The sequence below is a fragment of the Panthera tigris genome, chromosome B2 (assembly GCF_018350195.1).
Source record: "Panthera tigris isolate Pti1 chromosome B2, P.tigris_Pti1_mat1.1, whole genome shotgun sequence".
Lineage (NCBI taxonomy): Eukaryota > Metazoa > Chordata > Mammalia > Carnivora > Felidae > Panthera > Panthera tigris.
The window spans coordinates 58,330,649-58,343,136 of NC_056664.1; the positions used below are offsets into that span (position 1 = coordinate 58,330,649).

General features: G+C 33.9%; 1 protein-coding gene across 1 annotated transcript in view; it reads right to left on the bottom strand.

Annotated features, from left to right (window-relative positions):
- EYS (eyes shut homolog) overlaps positions 1 to 12,488 on the bottom strand; it is a 1,764,056-nt gene that overhangs the window by 1,062,437 nt on the left and 689,131 nt on the right. Inside the window, 1 exon segment of the mRNA XM_042986616.1 lies at positions 12,380 to 12,487. Within this exon segment, the coding sequence (XP_042842550.1) occupies positions 12,380 to 12,487 (108 nt within the window).

Sequence of the window (12,488 nt, forward strand, 5' to 3'; positions counted from 1 at the left end):
AATGACTTTGAACTCAATTTATACATCTGTTGCAAGTATTTAGGACAGTTCTATCATACTTCCAGAAATTACTGAATCTATTGTTTACTCTAGAAGAATGAATATTAGAAAAATATTTTCGGACATCTTTCCTGTCAGTGATGGACTTATAATAATTATCACTGATTTTCTCAATCTATTATAAACATTTATTCATTAAATTTACAGAATTCTCTCACTCTGTGTGTATGTATATATGTGTTTCTCTTTTCCCCCTCTTTCTTTTTGAAAATCTGGAAATACCCATCCCTTGCCTTTTGCCACACAAATTTTATTTTCTGTGATTACAAAAAGGTTCTTGAATGGCTTCACTATCATGATCATGTACCCTAGAATCTGGAGATTTCAACCAACTTAAAATAGGAGATATTCTCCATTGATGCTTCTAAATTGAATCAGTTGTCTCTATATTCTTTGCCAAATAGTACTTTAAAAAAATGTTTATTTTTTAATCTATTTTTGTTTGTTTATTTTTAAGAAAGAGAGCGTGAGCAGGGAGGTGCAGAAACAAGGGGGACAGAGGATCTGAAATGGGGTCTTGGCTGACAGCAGGGATGTGGAGCTCGAATTTATGGACCATGAGATAGTGACCTGAACAGAAGTCATAAGCTTAGCTGACTGAGCCACCCAGGCGTCCCCCAATAGTGCTTTTCTAACTCCTCATTTATTTCACATTTACTAGATGACATTTGACTGTTAAGATGGGCTTTTCCTTTTCATTAATTACTTCATCCATCCATCCATCCATCCATCCATCCATCCCTCCCTCCATCCATCCATTCATTCAATTATGGATTTGTATCTAAATGGAGTCAAGACTTTTTATCTTATTCAGTGGGTCAAATATATAACTATTTTTATTTATTTGATGCTCACTTCATCTGAGAGTTGGATAGTAAGGACCTCTTCAAGTTTTCTCCTCTATCCTTTTGACATCTCCATCATTCTTTGAACAGTTTCTTACTTTCTAACATAAGATATTCCAGGTTTATCTTATACGTTTCCTTTTCCAGATCTAGAATAAGCCATTTATTCTAGAAGTCCTAGAAACCAAGTTATTTAGAACCATGTTATTTAGAAACCATTTTATTTAGAAACCAAGATAATTTCTATGTGTATGTGTATTTATGTTTATGTATACATATAGTTATGTGTATATAACTATATGTACATACATATGGCACATATATGCCCATATTTATATTTATTGTTGTGTGTGTTCATATGTATATATGTATATTATAAACACATACATATAAAAGTATGAGTTCATACTAATTTCCCAATTCTAATTTAACATAATAGGGTTCATTTTAGTCTAGCTGATTTCTGTATTTGCCATTCTTTTTCTAACAATGAGAAACCTTGTTATTATTTTAAACATATTTACTTCCTCCATTAGTTAATGTGAAATGCTTTTCATGGTCTTTGTCTTCTTGTATGGTGAAGATATGAGATTCTTTTTGGTTTTATTCTTTTGTTTGTATGATTTTGAGGAAGTATGAGAAGATTCAGATTTTCTCAACTACCTAGAATTCTCTTTTGCTCATTTTTCAAGTTTTGCTACCTTCTGAACTTTAGCTTCCTGGATTCTTTTATAGATTTTACTAAAAGTTATTCATTTATTATATAATAATAGGGCAAATTTCCATGAAAGTCAAATCTTTATTTCAGAATAGAGCATCTACCTTGAATTTCTGTGCCTACCTCGTCTTTCCCAGAAGAATTGAAATGTATACATGTACTCTCTCCCTTCCTTACCCCCCACCTCCTACCTCCTTCTGTCTCTTCCCTACTCTTGCCCCCACACCTCCTCTCCCAAATAGGAGAGATAGGCAAAGTGTAGCACATTGCCAACTTGTTCTCCGCACCTACCTTGGCCCTTCAAATGAAACTGCATAAGGAGTGTCTGAAAGGAATGCCACCAGATTCCTCCTCCTATTGGCCTCCAGCTAAAATATACAATTATTCAGCTTTGGTGTATGTTTCCTTCCATCATTACTTGCTGAGACCCTCATCCCTACAGTATTCAGATCACATCTACCTAGGCTGAGAGGAAAAAATAAAAGTGAACCTTGATTTTTATTAATGTCTTAAGTGACCCAGTTAATCTTATGGTAGTATTGAGTTATACATTAAAAGTCTCTAAAACATTTTATTCTTTTGAAGAAACCCTATTCTAATAACTTTTAAAACACAAATATGCACATATTAAAAATTGCCTGTCCCAAAGCAACAATTAAGGCCATGAAATTAATAACATATTTTTGATAACATGGAAATTTCTAACTTAAAGTCAAGGCTTTATTTCATAAGTTTTAGTGGAATTAAGCTTAAATAGGTTGCCAAGGTATGGAACAATTTTTGCTCAAATTTCCTTTAATTTGATAGTGACCTTAAATTTTCCAGATAGGCTTTCACCATACTTTTCCAAAACTAAAATGAATTTTAACAGGTGACTTCTAAAGAAAATTCAATACATTGAAAAAATGTAGGGGTAAAGAACAGTAACTTCATTTTACATAAAGTGATATTGCCATAATGAAAGGAGAGGGAAAATGTAAGACAATCACATGGGCTTGTAGCTCTAAAATGTGTTCCTGCCTTAAATTCTTCCTTTATCTTGTTTTCATCTTATTTCAGATGAGAAACTAGTTAATAAGTAAAGAAATTGTTTTTATGCTTCTAGAAAGCTGAGATACTTTAAAATATAACGTTAAATTAAGTCATATTGTGAGATCCAAAATATAGATTTTAATGAGTTTTAATCTTAAAATGCATTTGGGGGTGCCTGGGTGGCTCAGTCGGTTAAGTGTATGACTTCGGCTCAGGTCATGATCTCACAGTCCGTGAGTTTGAGTCCTGCATCGGGCTCTGTGCTGACAGCTCGGAGCCTGGAGCCTGCTTCAGATTCTGTGTCTGCCTCTCTCTCTGCCCTTCCCCTCTCAAGCTCTGTCTCTTGCTCTCTCTCAAAAAAATAAACATTAAAAATATTTAAAAAAATAAAAATAAAATGCATTTGTAATATTAAGATTTAATATGTATTTATTCTAATAGATCATTTTATAAAAAATAGAGTGCAAAGACAAAAATAAAGTACAAAAACTGTTGCAGGTAAAACTTTATGATTAAAACGTGTTAGCCTTGGGGCGCCTGGGTGGCTCAGTTTGTTGAGTATCTGATTTTGGCTCCGGTCATGATCTCAGGGCTTGTAGGTTGGAGCCTTGCATTGGGCTCTGTCAGTGCAGAGTCTGCTTCAGATCCTCTGTCCCTCTCTCTCTCTGCCCTCCCCCCGGCTTGTTCTCTCTCTCTCTCTCTCTCTCAAAAATAAATAAATATTAAGAAAACAGCCTATGTCACAGCTATTAAAATTTTGAGAGAATTTATAATTCATTTTAAAGCAATTTATAGCTCTTTCTTGTAATTCTATATTGCATTCCTGAACCATAGTTCATTATAATTAATGACATTTCTTAATCTAAAAATGAACAAGCTATTTATATTTGTGACATGGGTAAGGATTATTATACTAAAATTTTATGACAAAAGTTAAATAAGTCTTTTAAATAATATTTTAAAATTTTAGTAAGTTTAATCTGTGTTATAATTTTTAATGAATAAAAGCATATTTAAGTATAAAAACATATATAATAAAAATAAATACAATGCTTGTAAAATTTGCACATGGAAAAACTATCAAATTTAATATTAATCTAAGAGAATAATAGACATGCTATGCTTGACATGCACAGTTTACTTTTTGTTTTGTTTTAACCTAGCATCTTTAAGATGCTTTACTTTAAGGTACTGTACATTCTGTGTATCTCAAGGAAAAGGAAGAAGAAAAAGTAAACCAACTTTTTTCTACCCAATATATTTGCTTAATAGAGTGATTACTTTTAAAATAGTCTTTATATGTCATTATAATTTTACCACACATGGGTGTGGAAACAATGGTGTGATGGAAAAATTTTCAGTAGATTATAAGTCATTTAGATTAATAACTGGTTTTTAGGCAACCAATTTATTGAACAATCTATTGATTTTTATCTCTTAAATATACATTAACCAGTCATTTTCAAATTTGTACAGCAAAGAATTGCTGAACTCATGGATATCACACACTGATTGGTCAAAATATTCTTGTTGATGATTTCTGTGTGATAATCACATAAGCCATTTGGAAATTTTCCTTATTCCGTATCCTTTGAATGGACAAAACACTGTTATAGTAATTGTTAGGGTGAATTCTTTCTTTAGCAGTCCATTTTCAGTAGTTAAATATTACTGTCAGTTATCTAAGTAAACTGATGACTGTGGCTTAAATAGACAATTCTAATGGATAACATATGTAATAAAGTCAGAAAATGTCAATTCTAATGTTCAGTTTGCAATAGTTTGTAGTTGAATTGGGGCTGTCATATCTCTAGGAATTCATCTTTAAATAATTAGTCATTAATTGTGCAGGCCTCAGCTTCAATAATCAAAAGAGAGAATGGAACAGATTAAAAATATAGATGCAATAACAAAGTACATTATATAATAATTAATATTTTTAATTATTTGTGCCTCTATAGTTTAATTTCTACTAAACATACAATGATTGGTTTTAAATGACTTGTTATATTATTTCAAAAAAAATTAATGGTAAGTTAATATCAACATGCTAAAAAACACCAAAAGAAAGTCCTGTATCAAAAAACATATTCTTGGAAAACAGAATGTGATTACCTATTTTTCAGCTGTTGATGATTTTTTTTTGTCTTTGAAAGATTTTAATGCATTGAAAATGGCCTTTATTATAACAATGTAAACAAAGCAATTTTCTGAGACTAGAATAATCAACCCCATATACCCATCATCTATATTTAACACATCTCTATCTTTTTCCAAGTTGCTGAATGATTTTAAGGAAAATGTATTTAATGTATATTTGAAAACCCTTTGGATACATCCCTATTCATTTTTCATTCCTTTCTACTGGGAAGAAATCACTATTCTTAGGTTGATATGCATTCTTCCAAATATGTTCTAAAATTTCACTAAATATTATATTAGTACCTCCAAAATAAAATATTTATGTATAAATCTAATAATATATGTGCATGATTCGTATGAGGAAAATTATAAAACTCTGATAAATGAAATCAAAGAAAAATTAAATGGAGAGATACTACATGTTCATGCATAAGAAGACAATATTGTCAAGATGTTAGTTTTGCCCAACTTGATCTCTAGATTTGATGAAACCCCCATAAAAATTCAAGCAGGTTATTCTGTAGATATTAATAAAACAATTCTAACAATTATAGAGAGAAGCTAACGACTCAATGTTGAGGAGAACAAAGTTGAAGAATTGAAACTGCCTGACTTTAAGACTTATTATAAACCTATAGTAATCAAGATAGTGTGGTATTATCAAAAGAACAGAAAAATAGATCAATGGAACAGAATACAGAACTCAGAAATATACCTACATGACTATTGTGAACTAACCTTTGACAAAAGACAAAGGCAATTCAATGGAGAAAAGATGATGTTTTTTTTTTTTTCTTTTCAACATATGGTGTTGGAACAACTGGACATCCACACTGAAAATTTAAAAAAACTAGACACAGACCTTAAAATCCTTGTATAAGTTAACTCAAAATGGATCAAATACTCAATGAAAAATGCAAAATTATAAAAACTCAAATAAAGGACAAAATCTCAATGATCTTGGGTTTGGTTGCCTTTTAAATATGACAAAGAAAGAATTGGTAAGGTGGGCTTAATTCAAATGAAAAAAAAATGTATTCTGTGAAAGACAATGTCAGGAGAATAACAATAAAAGCCACAGACTGGAAGAAGATATTTGCAAAAGACATATCTAATAAAGGATTATTATCCAAAATATACAAATACTAAAAATTCAACAATAAGAAAAACAATCCAAATAAAACATGGGCCCATAATCTTAACAGATACCTCACCAAAGAAGACCTATTGATGTCAAATAAGCATATGAAAAGATGCTCCATATCATATGTCATGAGGGAAATGCAAATCAAAACAATAAAATACACTATACACCTTTTAGAATAGCCAAAATCCAGAACACTGACAATACCAAATCCTCATAAAAATGTGAAGCAACAGGAACTCTCATTCACTAGTGATGGGAATGCAAAATAGTACAGCCAATTGAGAAAATGATTTGGCATTTTCTTACATAATATTTTACTAAATAATGTTATATACATTTTCAGAGGAAAATCGCCTTGGGGTTCCAAATATTTCCTGTTTATTATATAATCATCTTTGAAGGATGCCTGTGAATAGAGGCCATGACACCTCCATTTCCTTTCTTACATTTCCAATTACTGGGAAGGGCCTTTGGAAAAAGATAATGGTACTAGGCAGTTCAACAGTAATCAGGTGGTCAAATGTCATATCCAGAAACCTCCAACATCTGTTTAATGTCAGGAAGAGGCTGTTTCAGGCAGTATATTGTATTGGCAGCAGTTTTTCCTATATATGAGCCAAGCTTGAAGATTAAGATTTACAAAAACTCTTCAGCATTCTGCATATTGGTTGCCAGACTGCTCACCATTAGTAGTTGGCTATTTTCCATCAAGCTTTTTAGGATATTCTAAGTTTGATAAACACTTTGATTTTATCAGCTACATTGCAGAGTCAACATCAACTTTATAATCAATTTGGTTCTCTGTAAATGAACTTATAGTTTTTATGTTCATGAATCTACCACAGGGTTCTCTTTTAAACAGAGGGCATTTTGTCTGACTTCTTCCTCTAACTCTTTTGAGATCTCATATTGGAACTTGGAAGAGTGGTCTTCAAAAGCCGTAAAATTAATTGATGTGAAGCACCTTCATTTAGACTTGTAAGATCATTTTGATTCTACTATTCATTTCATTCATTTCATTCTCTCTGACTCAGAGCTGTCTCCTAAGTCTCACAGGGAAAATTGGGAATGCTAGGCAGTTTGTGACCCAGGCTTCAGTTTGCATATTTTCTGTGAGTTTATTTTCCAGTTACTGATCCTATCTTCTGTTTGTTGACAGCGTTTTTTGTTTTTTGTTTTATTTGTCTTTTTAATCTTAATTTTTTACCACTCTTCTTCCTGGCCACAGCTTCACCATGGGAAGAGTGTTTGCCCCACACTTTCAGGCATGGCTACGATTATGTTTTTGTACAGTGATCTACATACAGGTAAGGATAAAGGGCACTATTTCAGAGCCTAGGGCTTAAGAGGGTTTGCATGTTTTCTGCTTGTTCTCTTGAATTTCTGCCACTCTGTGAGAAGAACATGCTAGTCCAATAAAAATGAGAGACATTAGGAGCAACAGACTGGCAAACTCTTCTCCCTCCTCAGCTAGGTCCCAGAGAAATTTAGATGAACCCAGCCTATATGATAGCCAAATACCTGTAAACCACAGATGTGAAACTATTAATAATAGTTATTTTTTAAGCAGAGTTTTCAGTTGCTGATAAGCAACAACAAACCTGTATAGTCTGTATAGTAACTTTGAAGGAGTTCATATACCCTGTAGACAAAGGATAGATATGGCTAAGGAACTTAAACCTTTGAATTCACTTTAAGCTCTATTAGTGGTAGAGGCTAAACCTCTCCTGTGTCTTACGGAATCTGTGCGTTTTTGCATATGGGCCCTCCTCTATATTCTGCTGAAGGAATTGAGTTACAAAATGTTGCCAGTTTTCACTCGCTCATGCCCCATCATTTCTCATTGGTTCCAGCCCATAAAAAGGGTTAGATTCCAACTTTGCTGATGAGAGATGGAAACACTTAACTGGGAACAGCTATGCTATATACCCAAGAAGAGATGCATAACCCCACCAATCTGTTTTGTCACAAAGTTGGGGAGCATGTGTGGGATTGAATCTAAGGTAGTCAGACCAAAGGAGAATAAATATAAAATTTAATGAGCTAAATGTGTTAACATGGATGGGAAGAGAAGATTCAGTGTGCTAATATTAGCATCCTGGGTATGGTGTTAGATAAATTGGCTAATCAAAAACAGGAGTTAATTTCAGCTTAGATTAGTGATGTAGAAGTGCCAGGGTATTCTTGGTATATATTAGGAGAAGTTCACAGGCTTATTGTTATGGAAATTGCTTGAATGGATCTATCATGTGTCAGCTGTTCAGTTGCCCCTTAATTTCTATCCCAAGAGAATAAAGGAAGACGTTCCTATCTCCTAGGAAGAAACTGCATTCACCCAGGAGGGCATTTTATTCACCAAAATGAAGAACAGGGTTGGTGAGGGAGCACCAGTGTCTTAATGAAGTTTGTGGTGATTGTCCTTTATAGGCTGGAGTGAATGTGGGATGTTAAAGTAAAATTGGGTTCCCCAGTATAAATTAGAATAATGGGATCCAAGAATGGATAAAAACTGTTGGATATGCTTGACTATAATATTTAAAAATGAGGAAATAGCCACATAAATCAGAGAAACATAAATAGAATTAAGTATGTAGGTCTGCAGGACAGAAACACAATTCAATTTGCTTATGTAGGGATTCCTAGCCTCTTACACAATTACAGACTTATGCTATGTCATGGACTCAGGGTCTCAACTGAAGGACAGTAAGTCCCTTTGAAGAAGGATCTTGTCATATAGTCACAGGTGTTTCATGTATCTTCCTGAAGGTTTCCACAGAGGATTCTGAGGCCATTTACCAGTATGATTGCGCATTGATGAAAGAAAGATATTCAGGCCTTCTAAGTTCCTGGGAAGCGAATGGCCCTAAACTTATGCTTATCTTTGAAATACTCTTTCCACCAGTAGGAGTGCACATTTATTTAGGTCTGGTAGATGGATCATAAATCCATCTTTTGTTTTGTTGTTTTATTTTCCCCCAGAGTCTCTGAATATATAGTGTAGTCAATATACTTAGTAATAGAATTTCCACATTGGAATAAGAACTGTTACGCAGGAAAGCCCAACTGGAAGGTCTTGAAATGCCCCTTTAGACTTATCAAGGTTTCAAACCAAAAGCAATTCTGTATCCCTATGGGACTTGTAGTGATTAGTGTCCCCTTCAAGCCTTGTGAGTTACAGGAGTGGTGATTCAAAGCATGTTTCTATTTACTTCACTAGATTAGACAGTGCAAAAGCCAGATGGCCATACAAAATAGTAGAAATAATAGAAGATTATCAGAAACTCAAGAAGGTTGTGATATAAATTTTGAGAGCAATTCTAGATGTTAGATCTCTATTAAGATAAACAAATGTAGCCCTTGGTGCCTGGAGAGCAATAGTGATCCGGTAAATGAGTCTTATTTATCCTAATCAATGTGTGTCCAGTTGAATTTGTCCAACTGTTTTTTTGAAAGATATTTTAAAAGACCTAAATAAAGACATAGCAATTCTTTTCAAATTGATCTACAAATTCAATGAAATCCCAATACAAATTCTACCCAGCCTTTGTTTGCTTGTTTGAATGTAGGGATTTATGTGGAACATGTTGATTGTAACAGAAGAAACTGTCCAAAATAACTAAAGCTTCTGGAAGAAGATTAAAAATATTGCATTACCAATATTGAGATATTTCAAAGTTAAGTAACTAAGATTTATGGTACTGGCACATAGATAGCTAACTGAAATAAGGAAACAGAATAGAAGCAAAGAAATAAACATATTCATTGATAGGGATTTGATCTGCAACCAAGAAGGTGTTGTAGGTCAGGCCAAGCAGTTAAGTAACAGATGAACTTATGCAATACATATAGCAGGCACAATTGGTATAGCATATGGAAAAATGAATGTAAGATTCCTACCTTATACACGCACAACATACCACACACACACACACACACACACACACACACACACACACACTTTCCAGATAAATTGATTTAAATGTGAAGGATGAAACTTTATTTTATTTAAAAAAAAAATTTTTAAGTTTATTCAGTTTTGAGTGAAACAGAGACAGAGAGTGAGTGGGGGAGGGGTAGAGAGCCAGAGAAACACAGAATCCAAAGCAGGCTCCAGGCTCCAAACTGTCAGCACAGAGCTCCATGAGGGGCTTGGGGCTTGAACTCATGAACCATGAGATCATGACCTGAGCAGAAGTTGGATGTGTAACCAAGTGAGCCACCCAGTTACCAAAAACTTTAAATATTTTAAAAGGAAATCTAAGCAACATCTTTTTGTCATAGAATAAACTTTTTTAAAAATATTGAACCAGTTTTGAATCCCTGGATTAAATCTTACTTGATCATGGCCAACAGTTTTTTAAAAGTCTATTATTGAATTGAGTTGCTAATATTTTCGGTTTTTCCTTTTATTTTTTGTTGTGTCTTCATCTGTTTTTTTCTTTTTTTATGAGGGTAATGCTGGCCTCATAGAATGCATTTGGAAGTTTTCCTATCTCTTCTATTTTTTGGAATAGTTTGAGAAGAATAGCTATTAGCTTTTCTTTAAGCAGTGTAAACATTTTAAACAAGATGAAAAATGCAACCCATAAGCACACATTAATTTGGTTAGATTAAAATTAAATTTTAGCACTCAAAACATCATAAAGATGGTGAAATGTCAAGCCACAATCAATAGAATATTTTTAGTACATACAGTACAACTAATGAAAACAGTAATAATTAAAACACATAAAGATTCTTACAAATCAATAAGAAGAAAACATAAATGGGAAGATGCCATAAATAGACATTTCTAGAAAGGAAAAATTAGGGACTCCTGGGTGGCTCTGTTGGTTGAGCATCTGACTCTTAGTTTTGGCTTGGGTCATGATCTCATGGATTTGTGAGTCTGAGCCCCGTCTGCAGCATCGTGCTGAGAATGTGGACCCTGCTTGGGATTCTCTCTCTTCCTCTCTCTCTGCCCCTCCCCAACTCAGGCTGTCTCTCTCTCAAAATAAATAAATAAACTTAAAAATTGCATTAGGATGGAAAAATTAAATATTTTGAAATAGCTGAAGAAATGCTTAAAGTCATAAGTTATGATGGGAGTATAGAAAAAAAAACACAGACAAGGAGATACAATTTTGCACACAGCAGATAAGCCCAAATGAAATATGTAAGAATGTAAATAGGGACATTTATTCACTTTTGTTAAGAGTGTGAATATTCCATTTTCAAAGTGAATTGAAAAAAAATGATATAATACATGTGAAAACATCTACTCAATAGTGCAATTATTCCATTTTTAGATACCAAACTAAGGTAACATTAGTACTTGTGTATTGGGGAAATATTTGAAAACCGAAATGATATTATTATGTCTAAGAAAGAAGAGTCAAATAAACCAGATATCTATGATCAGGAGAATGATAAACAAATGTTGGCACATGTTTAAATGGAATATTCTACAACAGTTAAAACTGAGCAACTGATACATGAATAATGCAGAAATATTTAACAAAATGAATTGTTTCTGAAGATGATACACAATATTATTTCACTTATATTAATATGCAAGCTAAGTGTTTTATTGAGGCAGGCATACAAATGAAATGGTTAATGCTGTATATTTTTTAAGTGTTTCAACGTTTTTTTTTTTTAAATTTATTTTTGGGACAGAGAGAGACAGAGCATGAACGGGGGAGGGGCAGAGAGAGAGGGAGACACAGAATCAGAAGCAGGCTCCAGGCTCCGAGCCATCAGCCCAGAGCCTGACGCGGGGCTCGAACTCACGGACCGCGAGATCGTGACCTGGCTGAAGTCGGACGCTTAACCGACTGAGCCACCCATTTTTTGAGAGAGAGAGAGAGAGAGAGAAAGAGAGCATGGGTGGGGGAGAGGCAGAAAGGGAGGGATGTGCAGAATCCGAAGCAGGCTCCAGGCTCTGAGCCATCAGCACAGGGCCCCACAGGTTCACGAACCTGTGAACTGGGCTGAAGTTGATCATGACCTGGGCTGAAGTCCGGTGCTCAACTGACTGAGCCACTCATGTGCCCCAACTTGATAGTGTATGTTAAAGGCAAGGTAATGGGTTAAATAGATGATGGGGATTAAGGAGAGCACTTGTGATGAGCATCAGGTGATGTATGGAAGTGTTGAATGACTATATTGTATACCTGAAACTAATATTACCCTGTATGTTAACTAACTGAAATTTTAATAAAACTTAAAAAACAAACACAAAATAAAATCTTGGTTGAACAACTACAAAAATCATGATATTCAATACAATTGTATGGAAGAGTAGAGGAGTACTTGGGTTTAAGCAAGTAAGTACTTGGGTTAAGGATACTGGGAATATTCTGCTTAAGTTGAATGATGGGTGCATATATGTTCACTTTACTATTTAAATATCATGTATATAAAATAACTGAATCAGTAAATGTAGTATCTAACCTGTTTGACAGATCCACGCAGGTTCCATTATTTTTGCAAGGTCTAGAAGAACACTCATTTATATCAAGATCACATAGAGGTCCAGAAAACCCAGGTCTGCAAATACATC